We start from the raw sequence: 23,772 nt of genomic DNA on the forward strand, positions 1-23,772 counted from the left end.
TTGTATATCATAGATTAGCCTTATATGTATATATAATCGGCATATACATTGTGTATAACTTTGTACATACAATGTACATTTTCCATACTGTTAATTTATATATTCCACATTCTCTACACATATTGTCTTACACACATCCTGCACTAATATAAGGTGTACGTGCCCACCAGGTCTTGTACAGAGCCTTTATTTCTATTTACTGTATATATATATATATATATATATATATATATATATATATATATATATATATATATATATATAGTACAGTACAGACCAAAAGTTTGGACACACCTTCTCATTCAAAGAGTTTTCTTTATTTTCATGACTATGAAAATTGTAGAGTCACACTGAAGGCATCAAGGGCTATTTGACCAAGAAGGAGAGTGATGGGGTGCTGCGCCAGATGACCTGGCCTCCACAGTCACCGGACCTGAACCCAATCGAGATGGTTTAGGGGTGAGCTGGACCGCAGAGTGAAGGCAAAGGGCCAACAAGTGCCAAGCATCTCTCGGGAACTCCTTCAAGACTGTTGGAAGACCATTTCAGGTGACTACCTCTTGAAGCTCATCAAGAGAATGCCAAGAGTGTGCAAAGCAGTAATCAAAGCAAAAGGTGGCTACTTTGAAGAACCTAGAATATGACATTTTTCAGTTGTTTCACACTTTTTTGTTATGTATATAATTCCATATATAATTCCACATGTGTTAATTCATAGTTTTGATGCCTTCAGTGTGAATCTACAATTTTCATATTCATAAAAATAAAGAAAACTCTTTGAATGAGAAGGTGTGTCCAAACTTTTGGTCTGTACTGAATATATATATATATATATATATATATATATATATACACCCCTCACATTTCAGCAACCATTTTAGTATATCTTCTCAAAGGACAAAACGATTATCACTTAGGGTGTACTCACATATTTTTTTGGCTGTATATTTGGCTCTACTCTGAAATATATCTACATTTCATTTCTATAGTATTGTCCCTTGAGAAGATATACTACAATGGTTGCTGAAAAGTGAGGGGTGTCGCTTTTGTTAGACACTGTATATATTAATTTTAATTAAAATAAAAAAACCTGCAATATAGCCATAAAATGCTTTACAGTTACAGTTTCAGGCTACTGTATGAACTATAAATGACAATATCCATCCATCCATTTATCCATCTAAAGTATTAACATTGTCCCATCAACCAAAATCTATAGTCACTAGCTGCGTTCCAAACCAAGTCATTTTCACTTGTAAACCTTAGAAACTAACAATCTTTAGCATGCAACAAGTGTTTGTGTGCGAATATAAAAAGGTAAAGAAACCCTAATGAGTAGGTTTAACTCTCTGGAGATATGTGAGTAGATATGAGCAAGACAGAGTGAGAGACAGAGATGCAGCATTAACCTATATAGATCTTGAAACTTGTGCCAACTGTTGAACCTTGCTGAATTTTACCCGTCAGTGTGAACAAGTATAAATGTGTGTTGATGTCACATATATTTTAACAGCTCTCTGCCTCGATTCTGCCGTCCTGGATAAAAGTGCTTGCCAAAGAATAAACCGACACACTCCTACGCCTGGTCTCTAAACGTCCATCAGCGTTCAGAAACGCGTGGAGAACCCGTGCTGCCATCGCTGTCTAAATGCATCATGCGAACATCTCCAAGCGTCTGCTCCTTCCTCTCTCCTCGGTCGCCATGGCGACCCGCCATCACCACGCTCATGCGCCTCTTCTGGAATCGCACGTGCGTACGTCACCACGCGCGCACGCGGCAACACGCCTGGCTGCCGAGGTCTAAATTTAGACTCACGTGTGTCCGTGCGTGAACAGGAGAGGCGAATGGGGGATGGGGGGTATTTATTATTTATTGCAGATATTTATATAAGAAAATAAGACGGCGACGGTGGGAGTTAGCGTGTGCTGGATCGCTCTGAGAGGAAACAGACTCGCTCTCTAGAGTTCAGGCTTTATATAATCACCTCATCCAGGGCAAATACTATCATATCTCTACCAGACTTTAGGAAGAAAAGGATGGACAGATGAACAGATAAACACTGTATAGAAGGAGTGGACGGAAAACAGAAAGACAAAAGACACAATGAGGGCACCTGCAATCACTTTGCATGTACTTTGAAGTGTGTTGTTTTTGGTGTTTTGTTGTAGTGGGTATTTTTTGTCATGTAAATATATATATCGTAGATCGGCTTTAAAAAAGGTGTTGTGGCATTTTTCATCATGTTGTGGTTTATATTTCTGCCGTATGCTTTGTGCGTCTGCTTTCGGTGTGTGTCTTAATTTTTCCTTGCGGTGTTGTGTTTTATATTTTTATATGTTTACCGGGTGGGCTTGTACGGTGTGTTTTTTTGTTTGTTTGTTTTTTTTGTTGTATTGTTCATTTTCTTTAGAAGACGTCTCTGTGTCATATGATTGTGGTGTGTTTTACCTCGAGGTCGTCCAGCGAATGAGAGACACTGAGGCGTTTGGAGCGCCCAAACGATCTCCTCCCAGACGAGCGTTGGGGAAATCCCATAGTGACGCCCCGGAACCTTCCGCCCTGACACACACACAAAATAAACAAATGTCAGGAAAAACACAAGACACACACATAAGTATGTTCAATGCATTTTCAAACGCATTCTTTGAATTCATAAGACAACAAACAGCAGGTTGAAAGTGTTCAAAGAAAAAAATAATAATAATAACAAATATTATTTTCCGCAAAAAAATTCATGTAATGGTACATGTATAAATGACAAGGTGTGTTTTTACAGGGAGATAATCCACACCCGGTTTTGGTGATGTGACCCGAGTTACTTCACATTTTTCCCAGAATTTCCCCAATAACAGCACATGCTGGTGCGTTTTATTCCCCTTGTACCACAATGAGGTGGCAAAAAGGTCGCCTTTTCTGATTCATTTTCAGTTCATTTATTATAGATTTACTTATTATATTATAGTACAGTATTATACACCGACCATGCATAATATTTTGGCACCGATCAGGTATGACATTATGGCCACCTGCCTAATATAGTGGTCCCCATTTTCTGTCAAAACAGCTCTGACCCATCGAGCATTACCAGCATTAACTTCTTTAGCAATTTGAGCTACAGGAGCTCGCCTGTTAGATCAGACCACATGGACCAGCCTTCGCTACCCATGTGCATCAATCAGCCTTGGACATGTTGCTTCTATATCATACTCTGGCTTAAGGAAAAACTTCCCAAATTTGGAAATAAGACTTTCACATTTCTTTGCTTGTTCATAGTCGGAGGTGGGAAATCCCTAATTACCGGTTTGGGTTGAACGCTGCATGCCTGATCCTCACAGAGAGGGGACTAACAGAAAGAAAAGAAGTTGGTTTACCGTGATACTATGTGTTTGGACAAAGAAAACAAGAAGGCAATAAGAAGGCTGCCAGCAGGACAGACACACAGCCATGAGAGCACATCTCCAGGAGCCAGTGTGGCAAGTCTGATTTGAGGAGTGTATAATCAAACAGTCTTCTGTGTTGCCTGGATACGCTGAGAGCTCTCAACTGCCTGTCTTCATACCCTGTCCCTGAGCTTCAAACACACACACATAGCGAAGACACAGAGAAGCAAACACACACTGAAGGGTTTAAGTGGTCGCCTATAATCTCTCCTCAAGTGCACATCAGCAGCATTTGGCAGCACGGTTCGGTTTACAGAGTGCTTGATTACCTCCTTCGTCTATATATCGCTCTAAACCAGACACTGCCCACGCTAGAATGTAAAGATACCAACAAACTAGTCGATAAACATACAAATGCGTATGTGAACAAGGAATACGTTATAAAACTGTGCACATTGTGTTGTGTGCTTTCATACATACTCTGTGTCTGAAGGCAGATGTTCAGACAGCTGGAAAGGTTTATATTACCCATGAAAGATTATGTATAAGTGGAACTGTATTGTATTTGCCAATAATATTGCCAGGGGTAACAGTGGCCTGGAAAATAAAAATCTCCCGAAGATAGAGGTTGTAACCCAAACGCAGCAGAGGAATCATAAATTCGTGAATCGCGAGGGGAATTTTTAAAACGAATTACCAAGAATATATTTATATTATTCTACTCTATATAAAGAGACTGTGATAATAAAAAATAATGACCAGTTTAGGACCTGGATCTGTACATGCGAGAGTTGGGACCCTTTTTTCTCACACTGCATAGATTGTTTTTGGAACTCGTTATCAGCACTGATGATAAAATGACTGTGTTTATATTAGTTACTACTGTGTGCTGCTAGTCATAATTTTCTATCAGTATCTTTAATAGAAAGTGAATTAATACTGGACTCAGTGCTCGTTGGACTGAACTGCTCTCTTGTGCAAATGCTTGTATACAAGAATACGTTTGTGTACTTGTGCACGTAAACTAACCACACTCTATTGAAATACTGAAGGAAGATGCCTTCTCTAGGTATTTTTCACAAAGCATAGGTTACAGTCTGTTGGGCTTCGATCAAAATAATATTTAATCTGGAAATAATACGCATGCTTCTGGATGATCATATCCAATAAGAAATGAGATTGTTTTACGAGTAAATAAGCATAGTATCATAATGATATACAACCTCAATTCCACAAAAATTTGGAAATGAACTGCAAATCTCATAAATCCATATTCTATTCATTAAATAAACATATAACATATCAAACGTTTAAACTGAGAATAAATACAATTTAATTCCTTAATATATAATATATTATTTAGTATGATAAATGATAAAAGTCATAAAAATATTAATAATAATCATAATCATAATATTTATGTATTTTTTTTATTTATATAACCATATTCTATTAAATTTTTGTATAATAATAAATTGTATACAATAATTCATTATTATATAAAAGAGTTAGAATTTGATGGCTGCAATGCGTCTCAGAAAAGTTGGGACAGGGCCATGTTGAAAACCGTGTAACATTTGTGTCTGATACAGGACTCTGGCTGCTCAACAGTTCAAAGTGTTTTTTGTTGAGGAACATTATTTGGAAATTGTCTTTCACAAATTGGTGAAGCTCTGCCAATCTTTATCTCTGAGAGTCTCTGACTTTCTAAGATCACAAAATGTTTCTCCAAATGTTTAATTTTAATTGCAGGCAATTTTTAGTTGCAGGCATCATATTCAAAATTACATTATTTAGAGATAGAGAGAGAGAGAGAGAGAGAGAGAGAGAGAGAGAGAGAGAGAGAGAGAGAGAGAGAGAAATAGATAGATAGATAGATAGATAGATAGATAGATAGATAGATAGATAGATAGATAGATAGATAGATAGATAGATAGATAGATAGATAACAAAAAGATCTTGTTATTATATATCAACTCTCGTATTCGTAAATAAAAATATACCTATGTGCAGTAATGTAAATCGTGACGCATCATGATGCCGAATTAAACCGAATCTTGAAAGGTTCAATGATAAATAATGGTTTAAAAATGGTTTGAGGAACATAACAGTGTTTAATTTGGCCTTCAGAGTCTCTCTGTGCTGGACAAACAAGTCTGATCCATGGTTGACATCTTACAAGTATTAAAGGGTCTGCTGCTAACGTATTGGTGCCAGATACCACAGCACACCTTTAGAGGGTTTGTAAAGTCAATGCTTCGGAAAACCAGCTAGCCTTCTGGCAACACAAGGGGGACAGCAATGCTGACAATGGCACTTTTCTGCCAATGAATCAAAGAACTGAAGACTGTAGGATTAGCTCCTGTGAAAGATCTGCATTGTATCATAAAATATCAGGCGACTTAGAATCACTGATAGTATTCGCCAATGTCTCATCTAGTGTAGAAACATCTGCACCGATTCCGCTCCATGCCAACGAAAAAGCAGTCATGTACCGCACGTACAAACCCAGCAGCAAACCCGTCCACAAATAGGTTCCATAAAAGGAAACGGCGCAGACCATTACATTTGAAAAACGACAGAAGACACACTGCCACGTTCTTCTACAGCACACCGTTAAACAGCCACCACTGCTCACTGGCTGCTCATTAAAACAAAGACAAAAGTCAGATCGTGGTGCGCCTGTGTGTCTGAAAAGAGAGAGAAAGAGAGAGAGAGTAAACATGGCAACTCATATGATTGCTCTCAGATGATCCGTGCCTCAAGCGAAAGATCACACACGCTTATTCCTCCGACACTGAAAGAAATAAGCAAGGAATTCCTATTTAAAGTCTTGCGCAACGTGTAGCACACTGTGATTCTGTTGATATTCACATGCGGTATACAAATATATGCAATATGGCTGCATTCATTTGACCGTTCGTGTTTGCTTTTTTTTGCATGGCAATTAACAGCACAATTAATTCACACGCCCACAGGAAATGCGCTGAGACGGCTAACACGCTTAGAAAGCACAAATATAACTGGAGTCCGTTCGAAAAACCTTCTTTAGTTCCTTTGCATGTTTGGAGAAATCGATCATTTAAAACCAATACTGCAGGAAATAGTTTTAATATACAAATTTCTAAACCAAATCAGGGATGCAAAAGAACAAATATTAATTAATGAAGTTTATTATTATTAATGTGAGTAAACTGACCAATATTGAATTAAGCTGAAACATATATCAAACTGACTGGAATGTCGGAACGCTGACTGCACCTCAGGCCTCCTCACCCTACATCAATACCTGACTTTACTAACACATTGTGGCTGAATAAGCACAAATCTCAAAATCAAGCACACTCCAAATCTAGTGGAACACCTTCCCAGAAGAGTGGAGGACAAGATTGCTGCAAGGAACAGAACCAAAACATTGCTGCTGCACTGAAGATGCCCAAGATCAAAGTGACCTCCATAATTCTCAAATGGAAGAAGTGTGGCATAACCAGGACCCACTAAGATCTGGTCGCCCTGGCCAACTTAGGCACTCGGGGGAGAAGGGCCTTAGTAAGAGATTTTACCAAGAACCCAATGGTCACTCTGACTGAGCTCTGGAGATGGAGATGGGACAAACTTCCAGAACGACAACCATCACTGCAGCCATCCATCGGTGAAATCCCATGAAAGCCTTGTAAGGCCCCTGAATGACTTCCCAAGCAGGCTTCCGTCCACATACATACACATACTACATATACATATATAAGAAATGGTTAGATTTACAGAATCGCATCGGTGCATCGGCATAAAAATAAAAAATGTGATGCATTGATTTAAAAAAAAGTGTGCATTGGATACAAGCTGCTATTTGTTTCTGATATGCATGTATAGTTTTAAACATATTTGCATTGGAAAATAATGATTTATTTAAATGTAATGATTAGTAGATGCGCTATCCTTTTTTTATTTAGAAATTGACCAAAAATCTTTGACAATATTTTTCACGTAGATTGATTTCTCCTCGCTAAACTGTTTGTTGAATATGACGCATCACAACACTACGGAGAGCTAAAACATCACTATCGACCATTTTAGCTTTTACTTTGTCAAACACTTTTTTTAATCAAGGTTTTTTTTTTAATCAATCTTACAATATGTGGAACTTCTGCCATACAAGTCCACGTGTACAAGTTTTTTTCAATAGAAACAACAATCGAATCCAACAAGAACGTTAATATAAACCTGTCGTTCATGTAACAGCTGGAACTGCCTGTGCTTTTGTACTAAATCGAACCTTGTAGTACATCATTACATGTTTCTGTTGGTGGTTAAGTAAATGGCACGTGAAACATAAAAATTCAGGTCAATTATTTTTCATGATCAATATAACGAAATAAATTGTCGAATCTTTGAATGTTTAGTAAACGGGCTTCAGTTAAGTGGAATCTCCGTTGTTGAGATTTTTACCAGAGAAAACACTGGCTTTGTTATGTCTCATCCGTTAACTTTACTCATCCCCTTTATTCTCATTTCCATTTTATCTACTGAAGTTATAGTCAGTACTTAGGGGAAAATAAAATCAGGCAGCAGGAAGGTGGCTGGATTTTAATCTCTCTCTCCATCTCACTCTTCCTCTCATACACACACTTTTACTATTTAATGTACTTTACCGCTATATCTGTTTGAAAAGCTGCATTGCCAAAGTAGTTAGCACTGACCCATAATCATACTATTCATAATACAATAATAAAAATACTATTAAAGCAGAGAATAAAGTCTCTCTCTTTCTCTTTCTCTCTCTCGCTCTCTCCTTCTATTATCATGTCTATTTAAGTCTCTGAAGAGCCATCTTTCCTGTTTACTCCATTCCAGAGAGGCTGACTACAAACACCACCAAAACATCACTCGACGTGGCCGTAACTCTCCCTGCGGAATCGCAGCTCCTTTTTTCACCCCTCACAGCCCACACGCCCCTGACGCTCTTGCCCCAGGAGGTTAATCAAAATGAACACTGTTCATCGTCAACATGTTAGACGCTTGGCATGGCCGGTTAATTGTTCAGCATAGCAAGCAGAAGGTGTCTGAGTTTAGGCAATGCTGTAATTAGCCAGAAGAGTCGGGGTGTTCCGTTGAAGGGATGCACTTCCTAGTTAATTTGGAAGCTTTGCGGCATCTCGATGCTGGGATCTGTGTGCTTGTAAAAAAACAGAGATTTCCTTCTGTCTTCATGATACACAATGAATATGTATTAAAAAAGAAACTATTTATAATGGATATTTGTTTTCATGTAGCAAATGAAAATGTTTGACAGTGTTGCATTATTATTTTCAAGCATATTTCTAGATTCCGTGTTGTTATGATTTCCAATTTATATCTTGTTCTTTCCACTTTCCAAAGTGATTTATAAAACAGAAAGACACCAAACATGCACATAAGTGTGGAATGTAGATCTCTGATCAATCAAACAGTCGTGACAGACTTATAGAAAGTCATTATAATGAGCTGGAGGCAGGAAAACATATCATATTAACATGCTTGCCAAGTGCAATGGAAACCACAGAAAGGTTTGGCTACATAACACCAGTGGTGGACAGTAAGGAAGTAAAGGTCATTTGTTACTATACATAAGTATCTTTTTCTTGTATCTACACCTTTTTCTACTTTTTCTTTACTTTAACTTCACTACATTTCAAAGTTAAATATCTTACCCAACCTCATTTACTTAATACGAACACACACTTTAGTATCAATTCAACAGAAATCAGAAATTTTTGAGGGGAATAAATGAAGGAAGAAACTCCTGACTCTGACTTGCCACAACACCTGTGGCCTTATTTGCGGGATTTTCTTTTTTAAGTAGCTGAAAATATTAATATCAATCAGTGTTTGACTCATTAATATCATCCTATTAATAGATTGTTGTGCTAACAGTAACATTAGAGTCTTTTCACATAATTGAGTTGATTAAACAAAAGTCTTGTGACAACAATGATAATAGGAACATTATATTCATAATAAATTTTAGAACTTTGTATAACTTACGAACATTTAAAGGCAAACGCTTTCGTACATTTAATTTTACTGGAGTAATATTTTACCTAGTATCTCTACTTTAACTCAAATACATGGTTTGTGTACTTCGTCCACAACTGCATAAAACCAAATGAAGTAAAAGAGAAAAATGTTAACTAGTATTTAAAGTTGCTCTGTTGTTCTTAAATTCAGTGTCATGCAGGAGAAAACTGGAAGAACTTGGAGACCTAAACCTGTTCTAGCTTGACAACGTCCCTGTGCACAAAGCGAACACATTGGAATCTTATGGTCAAACTTTTAAAAATAACCTTTGTCCATATAAAAATCAAAGTACACTCTATTTGAACTCTCTGGTTTTTACATATCAGTAGATAATAACAATTATCTTGTCATTAGGAGGTCTAAAAACTTGGTAAAAACAACCTCACATAACTACATATTACAGTATTGTGGATTTTACAAAAATCAACTTGAAATGGAAAAGCCATTTGTGAAGAAAAGAAAAAAAAAAACTAGGTAGACCTTTACAGCTTCCATAGGATTTAAGAGGTTACGTAGCAGTCAGGTGTTGCTAATTAGAAACACTTTATTAACTGGTCATCAGCAGTGTGACGGCTTATATAAATGCCCAGGTTTTAGCAGTTTGCTGATCCAAAGCATTAAAGTGTACACAAGACAGAGGAGGAAAATACATCAACAAAGACTTAACAGAATTAACTGCTACCAGTCTAACTGAGAAGGGTTATAAGGCCATTTCCAAATTATTTCAAGCTCATCATTCCACAGTGAGGAAGATTATTCACCCCAAAGTCAGATGCTCAGAGAAACTGCAGAAAACCCAAGGGTTTTCCTCTCAGACTCGACAGGCCTCAGTTAGCAGTTCAAATGTTGATGTTCATGACAGTAGACTGAACAAATATGTTTTGTTTGCAAGGGTTGCCAGACTTTATCAAAAAAGTGCCTGGCATAATGGCTTTAGTTTGCGAAGTTGAATCTGAACAAACCACAAGACTTCTGAAACAATGTCTGCTGCAGAGATGAGATCAAACTAGAGATGTTCTCTATAATGTACAGCACCACACAGCATATCAGCACAAACCCCTTCATACCAACTGACAAACATGGTGGTGAAGGAGGTGATGATTTGATGAGTTTTGCAGCACCTTGCAGTCATTGAGTTGGCCATGATCCCCTCTGTATCCCAAAGTATTATAGAGTCAAATGTTGTCATCAGTCTGACAGCTGAAGCTTAGCTGAAATTGGCCCATGAAACAGGACAATAATCTCAGAACAGAATAGCTAAAACAAGAACAGAGTCAAGATGTTGCAAAGTCCCATTTAAAATGCAGACCTCTACCTGACCAAAATGCTGTGGCAGGACTTTAAAAAGCTGTGCATAAAAAACCTTGCAAACTTCAATGAACTGAAGCAAGATTGTGAAGAAAAGTGAGCCAAAATTCCTTTACAGTGATGTGAGAGACTGATAAAGTTACTTCAATCAGCTCAAATTTTGTAAAAAAATAAATAAATAATGGCACTGTGTAATGTCATGTGTTGTTCATCTAAAGTTGTTTATCTGAATTATATATATATAAGGGATGTCAAAATTATGGAAGTGCATTGCATTTACACAGGGGATCTCATAATTATGAATTAATATCCCATTACTATTAGTTTATATGACTGTCCACTTGATAAAACTAAATCTTATCTAATGGACAGTGAACAGTATATATAATAATAATAATAATAAAATAATAATAATAATAATATTAATAATAATAATAATCATAATAATCATAATAATAATAATAATAACAATAGTTAATGCCCCGTATCTATTAACTGAAGCAAGACTTACTGTAACTAAATTAATTAGCAGGAGGGGCAGGTCAGCGAGGAAATCTTCAGCAGCTAATTAAACTAATATACAGTCATCAAGCTAAACCATATGATAGCTGCTACATCTCCATATTTGCGCAATGAGGTGCTTCCGAGCAAAGAATGCAGTAATGTCAGATTTGATGTCATGCACTAAAATGCTCCTCTGCCACAGACTGCCCTGACTTATCTCATAATTATGAGATACATATCTCGTTATCGATAACAGTATGATAAGATTGTAAAAACTCTACGTTTCACACTGTATGTATATATTATTTGTATAATTTTATATAGAAATACAATAACTCAGGTCAACAAAGTGTATTTAAAAGAAAAAAAGGGATGAAATCTTTTCTCCTCCAGTGCTCAAGATGATATTCAAACAATGAAACACTGACACCAGGTGGTGGCTAGAAATCATGCACGATGAGCAAACTAAACCACAACACACACACACACACACACACACACACACACACACACACACACACACACACACACACACACACACACACACACTCCCTGGACACAACAAATTTTCGGAAGACTAAAGACTATCTTGCTTACGCACTTCAAAACCCATCGCTTCTGCCGATCATTCGGCAAAATGAAATCCAATTATGAGCTGCTGCTGTGTGCAAGTTAACTGTGAACTCCTAAAACTCGTACTTGCATGATACCTTCGTGCAGCCTATAAAACAAGACACTTGTGTGTATGTGACAAGCTTCAGAAGTCCAAATGAAGGGACTAGAGTGAGAGTCTGTGCTTAAGAATGCTTAGGTTTCTGAGTAATTGAGTACTGCATTAGGGTTATGAATCAAGGTGATGAATCAAACAGCATCAAAGCCGAAGACACAGGAATGATCATGCTCTGTTTGCTCTGATGCTATCTGGGGTTTCCATCATGATATCATGCCGTGTGCGAGTGCCAGTGCAAAAGACAGACAATGGGTGGTTTGTCTGTCAGCATTAAAGATGCAGGATGTGATATTGCAGCTTAATCGCTTTGATCTACATTTAAATAAATGGATCTCGCTATCCAGGTGTGAAAGGTTTAGCCAGCTGTTCGTTTTTGGATTAGGATTTGTTTGCTTAGGACGTTCATTTATAAGCTTAACATGAAAAAGTTTCCTTCAAAATTCCCTTATGTTCTTCAAAATACCATTTTTTATTTATTCAGCTCTAGACGCCACTTATTGACAATGTACGAATACACCACAAAGTTGAGGTCGAACGATATCGATTGTACCAATACCGATAGCTATGTTGGACTGTATTTGGCGATAAACAATTAATTATCCGATAATGGATACTGGATTAAAAAAAACCACAAACATAAAGACGCAACCCTACCCATAACATTCCATGTAAAATATTACTGAACTTTATAAAAAGAAAAAAAAGTACTGAATAATGAAAATGTGGTCAAGTAAATAAATATAATTATTTTAACGAATAAATATAATTATATAATTAATCAATTATAAATAATTATTATAATATAGCGCACTCTGTGCAGCGCACACTCTCCATGTAAAAACAAACAGTATGTGGTGTCAGTGATTCGCCTCTAGAGGCTGCTCTTGTAAGGACAGCTGACCGGAAGCCGGAAAAACTATCAGTGTGTATTTTTAGGCGATAATTCCAGCAATCAGCTATCGGTGATCACGTCTAGGGGCAATTTTGCTGGCACATGCTATCTGATGTCTCAGATTTGCACCCTAAACCCCCAACGCCATTTAAGTAATATTGAATGTAACTAATGTAATGTCTGAAAGGATTTTTTAAGCATTGTTCGCTGATATCAAAGCTCCGCCCCCACAATCTATAGTGGCTGATAGAGTTATCGTTAGTACGGAGTTGAAAGTGAAGTTATAACCCAACAACCATCGCTGAGAGCATGTGCTGTTCTCTCTCATGACCTGAGATTAAGCTTTGGTATTAGCATTGTTGGCATCACAGGGGTTTGCTTGCATTACAGACATTTCTGTGATGGTGGTTCTTTCAACACATGGCCACACAAATATGAACACAAATATACACTCTGGTCCAAAAACACCCTTTTCTTACCAGGGTTTTACAGCCACATGATCCACTTCTGCTGAGGCTATAACTTACACAAGTCTTAGACTTTCTATTTCATGCTAATTGTACAAGTAAGACATCAATAAAATGAAATTCACCGCACCTTCGACACACATTTAACGCAATATTTCACACACAGCTGCCTGTGCGTACAGTACACACACTACACAAACAAGGCAGCAGGGGATTATGATTCCCAACTCCTCAGCTCAACATCACTTTGAGTAAGTACTTATTTTTATTGACGTTTTTTTCATTGACATGGCATCCAGACCTGCACAAAGTTATTTTTGTTTTATAGTGTTAGAATAGAAGAATTAGTCGAGCATACGATGAGTTCAAACTGCTGGATGATGATCAGAGGTCTGAGCTCAGTCTCAGATTTCTCGTTTCATAGTCAGCTTTGACACACACCCTCCAAGTACAGAGAGACAAGGCGGAAACTCCCAGCACACACATACACTGCTCTGATACTGTCGGCCATTATTACGTAAAAGCAGGTCTTCGTAGTGAACTTGTTTATGGGCTCTGTGCGTTAACCATTAAAGCTTCAACAACTCATAGCATTAATATTATTAGGATTTATGCAGTTTCGAATACACTCTTCAGTATGCACTCCCTCCTCACAAAAAAGAGCTAGTTGAGGAAATTAAGTAATGATAAAAACAATTGTTCATTTTTTTTTTTTGCTAAAAATATATTTTATACAATAAATTTTTTGCAGTTGTTTGCATAGATGTATTTTTCTAGTTACATTTTTTTTTATTTACTTAATCCAAGCAATTATTTTTGGGCTGTTTATTTATTTTCTTACATATAAGTCAGTCATTTATTAATTTACTTTCATGAAACTAAAGGTTTATATATCTATTTATTTGCATTATTTATTTATTTGCTTCACTTTGTTGCTGAAAATTAATTGCTTCATTATTTTCAATTGCTTTTGATTATGTTGATTAAATTAAATTAATTCATTAAATTATTTGATTGCTCCAATTTTATCAAGTTTTTTTAATAATGATTTATTTATCTGTTTGCTTGTTTAAATATGTTTGTCATTTATTAATTCACTTTTGTTAAAAGGATTTATTTATTTACTTGCATAATTTATTTATTTGCTTTAAGAAAATAATTAATTTACTTGTTTTTTATTATTATTAATTTATTTGTTTAAATATAGGTCTGCCATTTATTAATTTACTTACATAAAATGTATTTATTTATTTGAATAATTTAATTATTTGCTTGTTTATATGTAACAATGTCTATTTTTTTTATATGTCTAATCGGTGTATTTGTGTCTCTGTGTCTGTCTGTCCATTTTAGACAGATAGAGACACGGACATATATATATATATATATATATATATATATATATTATATATATATATATGTATTATATATATATAAATATATTTATATATATAATAACAGATATACTATAACAATAAGATCTAAGAAACAGATCTACAGACAGACGAACAGACAGATGAATCTAATGCAGCAGTTATAACTGCTTTCTAACTATAAATCAATACTGCAGTTTATTGTTTCATTATTTAAAAAAACAAAGATCAACTGTACAGTGCTGTAATAACAGCTGAAAAAATTCACTGCACTTCAGAATGCCCTCTGGACTCTGCTTGTGTTTTGGTGAAGAAGTGCGATTTAGAAACATATAAAGACATAAAAAAATAATAATTCATTCATTCATTAAAAAGTAATGAGAATAACACATCTCCAACCTTTTTATCAGAGTCTTTTGCCCTCTTGCCGTTGTGCTGCTGCAAAAGCTGCTCGCAGAAGTGTTTCTCCGTCCCGAACAGCTTGTTGGCCCACTCTTCCTTTTGGGCATGGAGCCGATGGGGCTGGGAGGCGATGTCTCGTGCTGCTCGGTACCGATCAGCCGGGATCTTACTCATGGGAGGAGGCAGCGTGCTGCAGTTAGCACTCGACCAGCCGTCAGTGGACTCACTGTAGGACTCCTGATCGCTGCTGCGGCCCTGGTGCCACTCTCTCAAGACGTGGACAGGGAGCCAGCGCTGGCCCCCTGCACCCTTCTTCGAGTGGGCGGGCAGATGGTGGCGAGTGGGAAGTCCGGAGACATCCAGCCGGGACGAGGAGCTCAGGTGTCTGCTGGACAGAGGGGCGGTCTGTGTGGGAGTGTGGGTGTGGCTCGGAGAACTCGTGCCTGTAGCCGTTGCGATGAGATATAGAGGAAGGGGGTGGAGGAGGAGGAGGTGGAGGAGGAGGAGGGAGACCAGCCTGAGCACTCGGGTTCCTACCGCCCTGGGCGCTTTCCCATAATCCCGTGGGCACGTGGCGAGCAGGATTGGCACCGAGGTCAACCAGGAGGACGCGGTTACTTTTTTCTTCGGGCAGGAAGTTACCGATTCCGCTGTCGCTGTTGCTGCTGGTGGTGCTGTTGTTCTGCTGAGCGTCCAGGTCGCCATCTAGGAACGCTCGCGCTCGCACGCCCTCAATGGACTCGCCCATGTCACGGTAGAGCACTGATACGAACTGCAGCAGCGGCTGAGATGTTGGGGGGAATTCCAAACAACCACCGGTGTCCGGGTCTGGAGTGCAGCTGAAACCGAAACGCCAAGAGATACCTTGATGTACCTTAATAAAAAAATAAAATGTAAATAAATATTAATAATAAGTACTTTATAAACACAGTATTAATAACTAATTATTAGGGTTGTAATGGTACACGTATTCATACTAAACATAGTTCAAATCTGAGTTCCCTCACAAACGTATTCATTGGAGGACGTTTAGCCTATTAATAAGCTTCGCCTTGCACTTTTTTTATTATTATTAAACTATATTACATATAGTTTATAACATAACTATATAACAGACACAACAATGCCATAAAAGAAGAAACGAGAGTCAGTGCAGTGTCACCGTAGTTAAATAAAAACAAATTATTACCCCCTTACAAAGAAATTTTTATGGTTTATTTTAACAGAAAGAGACAAAATATTTTAAAAAATCAAGAAAAAAAATTATTTTATATATAAATTAATTTGTATTTGATTGAGTGAAATAAGTATTTGCTCCCCTACCTACCAATTTGATTCAGACTTCCACAGACCCAAATTAGTCCTGTACCTTTAAAAAAGAACTCCTAATATCAACTCATTATGTTTATGTTCACTTTATGTGGCGAGGACACTTACTAGTCCTTAGCTCTGTGTTTCCTGTTATGTAGCTTTATGTTGTGAATGTAGCACCAGGGTTCCTGGAGAACGCTGTTTTATTTCACTGTGTACTGTGTATAAATGGTTGAAATGACAATAAAAGCGTCCTGACTTGACTTGACATAAAAGTCACCAGTCACAAAATCAACCTCTTCCATTCAAACCTCTCCATCACCATGGGCAAAGCCAAATAGCTGTCAAAGGACGTCAGGGACAAGATTGTAGACATGCACAAGGCTGTAATGGGCTACAAGACCATCAGCAAGAAGCTTGGTGAGAAAGATACCACTTTTGCCCCCGCTCTGGAGCTCCACGAAAAATCTCCCCTCGTGGGGTAAGGATGATTCTGAGAAAAGGGAGGGATCAGCCAAGAATTACATGGGAAAATAATGTTAATGATCCCAAGGGAGCTGGGACTACAGCCACCAAGAAAACCCTTGGTTACACACCAAAGTATTTCTGCTCAAGAATGCACATGAACAGACCCATCTGAAGTTTGCCAATAAACACCTGAGTGATTTAGAGAAGGTTTGGGAGAATGTGATGTGGTCAGATGAGACTCTCCGTGTTTGGAGGCAGAGAAATGCTGAATATGACCCCAAGAACACCATCTCCACTGTCAAACATGGAGGAGAAAACATTCTGCTTTGGGGCTGTTTCTCTGCTAAAGGTACAGGAAGACTTCACCACATGAACACATGAGAACCTTCTGGCCTCTGCCAGAACATTGAAGAAGGGTCATGGACAGGTCTTCCAGCATGACATTGACCCAAAACATACCGCAAGGCAACAATCTGATGGACTTGTGACAGCTCTTCAGTCTTTCCCATGGTGGTGTAGAGGTTTAAATGGAAGAGGTTGATTCTGTGACTGGTGTCTTTTATACACATAACGAGTTGACATTAGGAGATCTTTCTTAAAACAACACTGACTAGCTTTCTTATTCAGCAGACAAACTTAACCTGATCTGTTCAAACTACATATGTCTCGTATGCTGAGACTGATCCAGCTGGAACAGAGCTCATTTAAGTGCTAGAAACAAATATAAGAAAAACCTAACCAAACAAAATTGCAGATTGTTTTTTCTAAGGCACTTTTAAAATAATATGACTATTCCATAGACATGCATTTAAACGTAAACAAAAAAATGAATGACCTTGTGGTGACAGAGCTCAGGATCAACGAGGAACACGTGGCAGGAAGTTCTCGAGCCCTGGTTTTCATCGGCAAGTGCATTCATGCCGCCGTCCTCGGCAGCCTGCATAGTGACCAGGCCAAAGAAGCGTCGGTCGTCCGGACACACGGCACTGAACGCCAGCTTCTCGGCCGGGTATGCAGCCAGGACGGCTCTGCGTTCATTGCGTAGGAGCACACGGTCGTGAAGCACCTCAAGCAGCACCAGCGAGTGCACCTTGTGCTCGGCTCGCAGGCGGCGCATGCAGCCACGGATCGCCTGCACGCTGTCGTTTTCGAGATTGGCGCCACTCGAGGCCAGCTCGATGGAGCCCAAGTAGCCCACTATCATGCCGACATTGAGGATGCCACCTGAGTCAGCTTCCTGACGCTCAGGTTCGAACACGTCCACAAACACGTAGTCGTCACGGAGCACTCGGGCCATTTCCTGTTCTGAGAGAAGGTTTACGTCGCTCCTGTGGGCCTCGACGTCTCCGCACCGGAAGTCCAGCTCAGAGACCGGCCTCTGTTTTGCAGTGGCTTTCTCTGAGCTGCTAGAGGAGTGGCTGGAGGAGTTCTCAAAGATCATGTTAAAGATCCCTCCGGACTGCATCTCAGCCACCACTCGCTCAGCACGGTTTATTCCCAAAGTCTTGGAGTCCATTTTCGGTCGGAGCCAGTGGCTTTTGTGCTCATGGAATCCGAGCTCTTCGTCGCTGGAGCACGAGTCCAGCTGTCCGCCCTCAGCGATGAGCAGGTGTAGAACACCCGAGCAGCGCCCGATCAGCTTGACCACGTCCTCATGAGACGCCTTCGCCACATTGATGTCGTTCACGGCGAGGATCTGGTCTCCGGCACGCAAACCCACGTAGTCGGCTGGACTGCCTTTCAGAACACAGCTCAGCACGCAGGGCGAGTGTCCAGAGAGGGTGAAACCGTAACCTGTTCTACCTCGAGCTACCTCCACCCCTCTGACACGGCCCAGTGCCTGACTATTAGCACGCCGTCTGCTTGCCTCAGATGATCTGAACATTCTCAGGATTCACACGCAGCTCTCAAGGCTTCACAAATACAAAGCTAAATGCAGTACTCAGGTGAGATCATTCTCTCGGTTGTCATCGCTTTCAGGAGGGAAACATCCTGACGCACAGGTGGGTCATGAAACACCTCCTGCAAAATGTGGGGATGCCAGAAAGGTCAAATAAATGTCAATCAATGTTCTACACATATAAGGAAAATTATATATACAAAAGATTTTCCCTGAGCAACAAAGAAAACAAAGAAGAAGATAAAGAAGAAGGAGAAGAAGAAGACAGAGCAGGAAAAAACAGAAAAGAAGAAGGAGAAAACGCAGACAAAGTGGGAGAAGTAGAAAAAGAAGAAGAAAGAGAAGGAGATAAAGAAGATAAAAATAGAGAGAAGATAAGGAAAAAGTAGAAGAAGGAGAAGAAGGAGAGGAAGGAGAAAGAGAGAAGAAGAAGTAAATAAAGAAGATAAAGAAAAGGGAGAAGAAGAAGATAAAGTAAAAGTAGAAGAAGGAGAGGAAGGAGAAGGAAAAGAAGGAGATAAAAAAAGGAGAAGAAGACGAACAAGAAGTAAAACAATAACAATTCCTAAGTATGTAATGTATTTTTAAATGCATTTTAAATACCTACAGTAACTGTTGGACTGTTTGGACACACCTTCTACTGGTTTTTCTGTATTTTTATTATTATCAACATCATACATTAATACTGAAGACATCCAAACTTTGAAAAAACACGTATTTATTTAGTAAACAAGAATGTGTAACTCAACCCCGAAAATGTTTTATATTTTATATTGTCCAAAGTAGCTCTATTTAGCTTTGATGGCTCAAGGTTTTCTCTAAGCAGCTTCACGAGGTAGTCACCTAAAATAGTTTGCAATTCACAGGGGTGCCTTGTCGAAAATTCATTTGTGAGATTTCTTGCCTTCTTAATGTCCTTTAGACTATCAGAGGAAAGGGTGAGTATAAATGCTTCTCGGAGGTCAAATGACAGACAGATTTCAACATCCAATGTTCTGAGTAGACTGTGGGGGTCAGGACTTCATAGACGCCTTGTGGCAAAGAAACTACAACTACTTTGAAAGAACAAGAACAAGAAGCAGAAGAGCCCGGGCCATGAAACACATGAAATGGACATTAGATCAGTGGAGGTCCTCTATTAGTATGAGTCCAAATTCCAGATTTTTGGTGGTGGTGGTGGGGTTTTGGGGGGGCATTGCTGAAGACACTGTAGGTGATTTTGTCAAAATCGTAGGCAACTTAACCAGCATGGCTCCCACAGCATTTAGCAGCAACATGCGGTTTGCACTTAGTGGGACCATAATGTTTCCCAATAGGAAGATGATCCCAAACACACTTCTAGGTTATGGGAAAGCTATTTGTTTAAGAAGGAGAGTGATGGAGTGCTGCATCAGATGACTTGCCTCCACGCTCATCCAATCTAAATCCAGCTGAGATGGTTTGGAATGAATTGGACTGGAGAGTGAAGGAAAGCAGCCAACAAGAACTACTTTGAAAAATCAAAAAAATTATAAAACATACTCTGGGATATTCAACATGTGTTTTGTTTACTGTTTGACTCTGTTTGGATATCTTAAGTACCATGTACAGTGTTGAGAACAATAATAAAAAGAAAGATTTAACACTAAAAGTGAAGGTGTGTCCAAACTTTTTTCTTGTTACTGTATCTACAATCACTTCCAACATGCGACTCAAACCCTCCCGACATAACTCAAATCTTTAGGGCCCTCCGACAAACTTTTTACAATTCTTTATGATTTCTTTTCTTGAACTCTAAACGCTCTGTACCACCTCCCAGCTGATTCTCACACACTTTAAAACCAGCCTGAACTCTTCCTTAGGGTTTGTCGCCGTTTTTGCGACCAACAACTCATTCACTCTTGCTACCTGGTGCCCGCGCCCACCCGCGCGTTCCGATTGGCTGACATCACCACGTCGCCCTGGGTTGCCATGACGACTGATTCAGCAACTGACAATATCTTAAAGCCTATTGGCTGTCTGCCTTGTCAATCACCCAGTTTCAGAGCTTCAGCTTGCTTGAGACGAGCAGGTCGGCTGTAAATCCAAACTATTTTACAGGTGTCGAAAAGTTCACGTTAGTGTTTATATAAACAGTAAACAACAATAGAATGTTATTATGCAACGCATTTTTAATCTCATTTCCCTGATAATACTACTAATAATAATTACATCATGCTTTCTTTTAGCTGGTGGGTTTTAGGAACAGCTGGCTTATGGGAGGAACATAACGGTGTTGAGTTGTGTCCCAGGGGTAAAGTGATTATTTATTAAAGGTTCATTAATTATACAGAAGACTATTAACTCGGACACGCGGTGCTACATGGGTCTAAGTTCGCTTCCAAACTAATCCGAAACCACTCAAGAAGCACATAATAGCTATAAAACCCTATAATAAACACGAACTTACCGGATTCTCCAGGTATCCCCGAACTCCTGTTATTTATTCTAGGTGCTTTTGGTTGTAAAACACAGACACTATAACACTGTTATTCTGGTTTGCTGTAACAAAAGGACGTGATCCAGCTGCTGCTGAGGAGGAGCGGACCTCCTGGGTCACGTGACTTTGGGATTCCTGTAAGGGGGGGCAGGGAGACCCCCGAATCTTCACTTCTTCAGACTGGGAGAAGTGCTATATAATATAATCTCCAGATCATAACATTTCAATATAAAACCATAAAAGTGAACGATTCTCAACTAAAATCGGTTTTTATAAAGTTTTGGGACTAAAGATATAAACATTGGTGTTCTTAATGATATTCACTGTTTTGAGTGTATTTACAGCCTAATTAAACCATAGTGAGCTTCAACTGTTTCCAAGAAAAGATATCTAATACATAATCATTACACACACACACACACACACACACACACACACACACTATATATATATATATATATATATATATATATATATATATATATATATACATACATACATATACACATATATACATATATATACTGTATATAAAACCAGCTTTGCAAAAATATATAGACTACAAATATAAATTTTGTCCCTATAAATTAATCCCTAATGAGCAAGTCAGTACTCACAGTCGCAAAGAGAAACTCCCTGAGAAACCTTGATAGGAACCAGTTCTAAAAAGGGAACCCATTCTCATCTGGGTGGCACCGAATGTCCATTCATTATAGTTCAATAATTGTTAATGGGGAGGTGGTTAAAATGTTGTACTTATTATCAGAAGGTTGTGAGTTCAAATCCAATCACTACCAAGCTGCCACTGCTGGGCCCTTTATCAAAGCCCTAAACCCTCACCTGCTCAGGTGTATACATGAGATAACTGTAAGCCATTCTGGATAAGCCTCTACAGTACCTTTTAGACTTTTATAAAAAGGCGGTTCATGCTTGAAAATCCTTCAATGTGGCTGAATTACAACAATTCTGCATAGATGAGTGGACCAAAAATTCCTCCACAGCGCTGTAACAGACTTACTGCAAGTTATTGCAAACGCTTAATTGTAGTTGTTGCTGCTAAGGGTGTGTATATATATATATATATATATATATATATATATATATATATATATATATATATATATATATATATATACACACACACACAGTACAGACCAAAAGTTTGGACACAACTCATTCAAAGAGTTTTCTTTATTTTCATGACTATGAAAATTGTAGATTCACACTGAAGGCATCAAAACTATGAATTAACACATGTGGAATTATATATGGAATTATATACATAACAAAAAAGTGTGAAACAACTAAAAAATGTCATATTCTAGGTTCTTCAAAGTAGCCACCTTTTGCTTTGATTACTGCTTTGCACACTCTTGGCATTCTCTTGATGAGCTTCAAGAGGTAGTCACCTGAAATGGTCTTCCAACAGTCTTGAAGGAGTTCCCGAGAGATGCTTGGCACTTGTTGGCCCTTTGCCTTCACTCTGCGGTCCAGCTCACCCCTAAACCATCTCGATTGGGTTCAGGTCCGGTGAGTGTGGAGGCCAGGTCATCTGGCGCAGCATTCCATCACTCTCCTTCTTGGTCAAATAGCCCTTGATGCCTTCAGTGTGACTCTACAATTTTCATAGTCATGAAAATAAAGAAAACTCTTTGAATGAGAAGGTGTGTCCAAACATTTGGTCTGTACTGTATGTGTGTGTGTGTATGTATATTTTTATATATATATATATATATATATATATATATATATATATATATATATATATATATATATATATATATATATAATGTATATGTTAAGAAAGTAGCTAGAAGTTGCCAAACTATGTAATAGGCAATTATCATCATTTGCTGATTAAAAAGGTGTACAAGTTAAGAATTATTTCTGGACACGTACAAAACTGAATTAAAATAAAATATATTTTATTTTAGTAATTGAGCATTCTACCGATTGATCCAACGATTAATCGAGTGATCAGATAAGTACTTTTTCTTTATCAAAAAGCAATACTATATGTACAAGTCTCTTAAAATTAACAAGTAATTTGTTTTATTTTGTAATTTGTTAGAAAAATTTGCATTTTATTGCTAAAATTGCATAAAAGAATATCTGTGCTTCAAAATATGTGAGTTTGCCCACCATTACAACTGCATGTGCATTCACACTTCAAGGTGCAGGTAGGGTGTTCGTGCAAAACTCAATGCACAGATAATTATCAAAGAAATGGCACACAGAATATTAAAATAAAATTTGGCGTAGGTGATTTTTTAATTTACTGACCTCTATACTATTTTCCATGCTAAATGATCTCGCCTCCTTCTTGCCCAGCCGGAGATCTCATTTAATCCCCCTGTCTCCTCTGTACTGAGTGCTAAGTGCTCGAGGATTATCAGTACTGTCAGTAGACGTGGTCCAAACCAGCTGTCTAAAGCAATTAAAAAACTCTTCGACATGAATTTAGAAATGAATGTGGACAGATATGTGGAGAGTGGATGCAAATGAAGAGTGAAAAAAAAAAGAA

At 38.3% G+C, this 23,772-nt stretch overlaps 1 protein-coding gene across 1 annotated transcript in view; it reads right to left on the reverse strand.

The window, feature by feature from the left end:
• rgs12b (regulator of G protein signaling 12b) overlaps positions 1-21,350 on the reverse strand; it is an 82,469-nt gene extending 61,119 nt beyond the window's left edge. Inside the window, 5 exon segments of the mRNA XM_046870388.1 lie at positions 2,450-2,560; positions 15,109-15,508; positions 15,510-15,985; positions 17,726-18,912; positions 21,219-21,350. Coding sequence (XP_046726344.1) covers positions 2,450-2,560; positions 15,109-15,508; positions 15,510-15,985; positions 17,726-18,775 — 2,037 coding nt within the window. The 5' untranslated portion in view covers positions 18,776-18,912; positions 21,219-21,350.
• Positions 21,351-23,772: the final 2,422 nt, after the last annotated feature.

This window comes from Silurus meridionalis, chromosome 2, assembly GCF_014805685.1.
Source record: "Silurus meridionalis isolate SWU-2019-XX chromosome 2, ASM1480568v1, whole genome shotgun sequence".
Taxonomy (NCBI): domain Eukaryota; kingdom Metazoa; phylum Chordata; class Actinopteri; order Siluriformes; family Siluridae; genus Silurus; species Silurus meridionalis.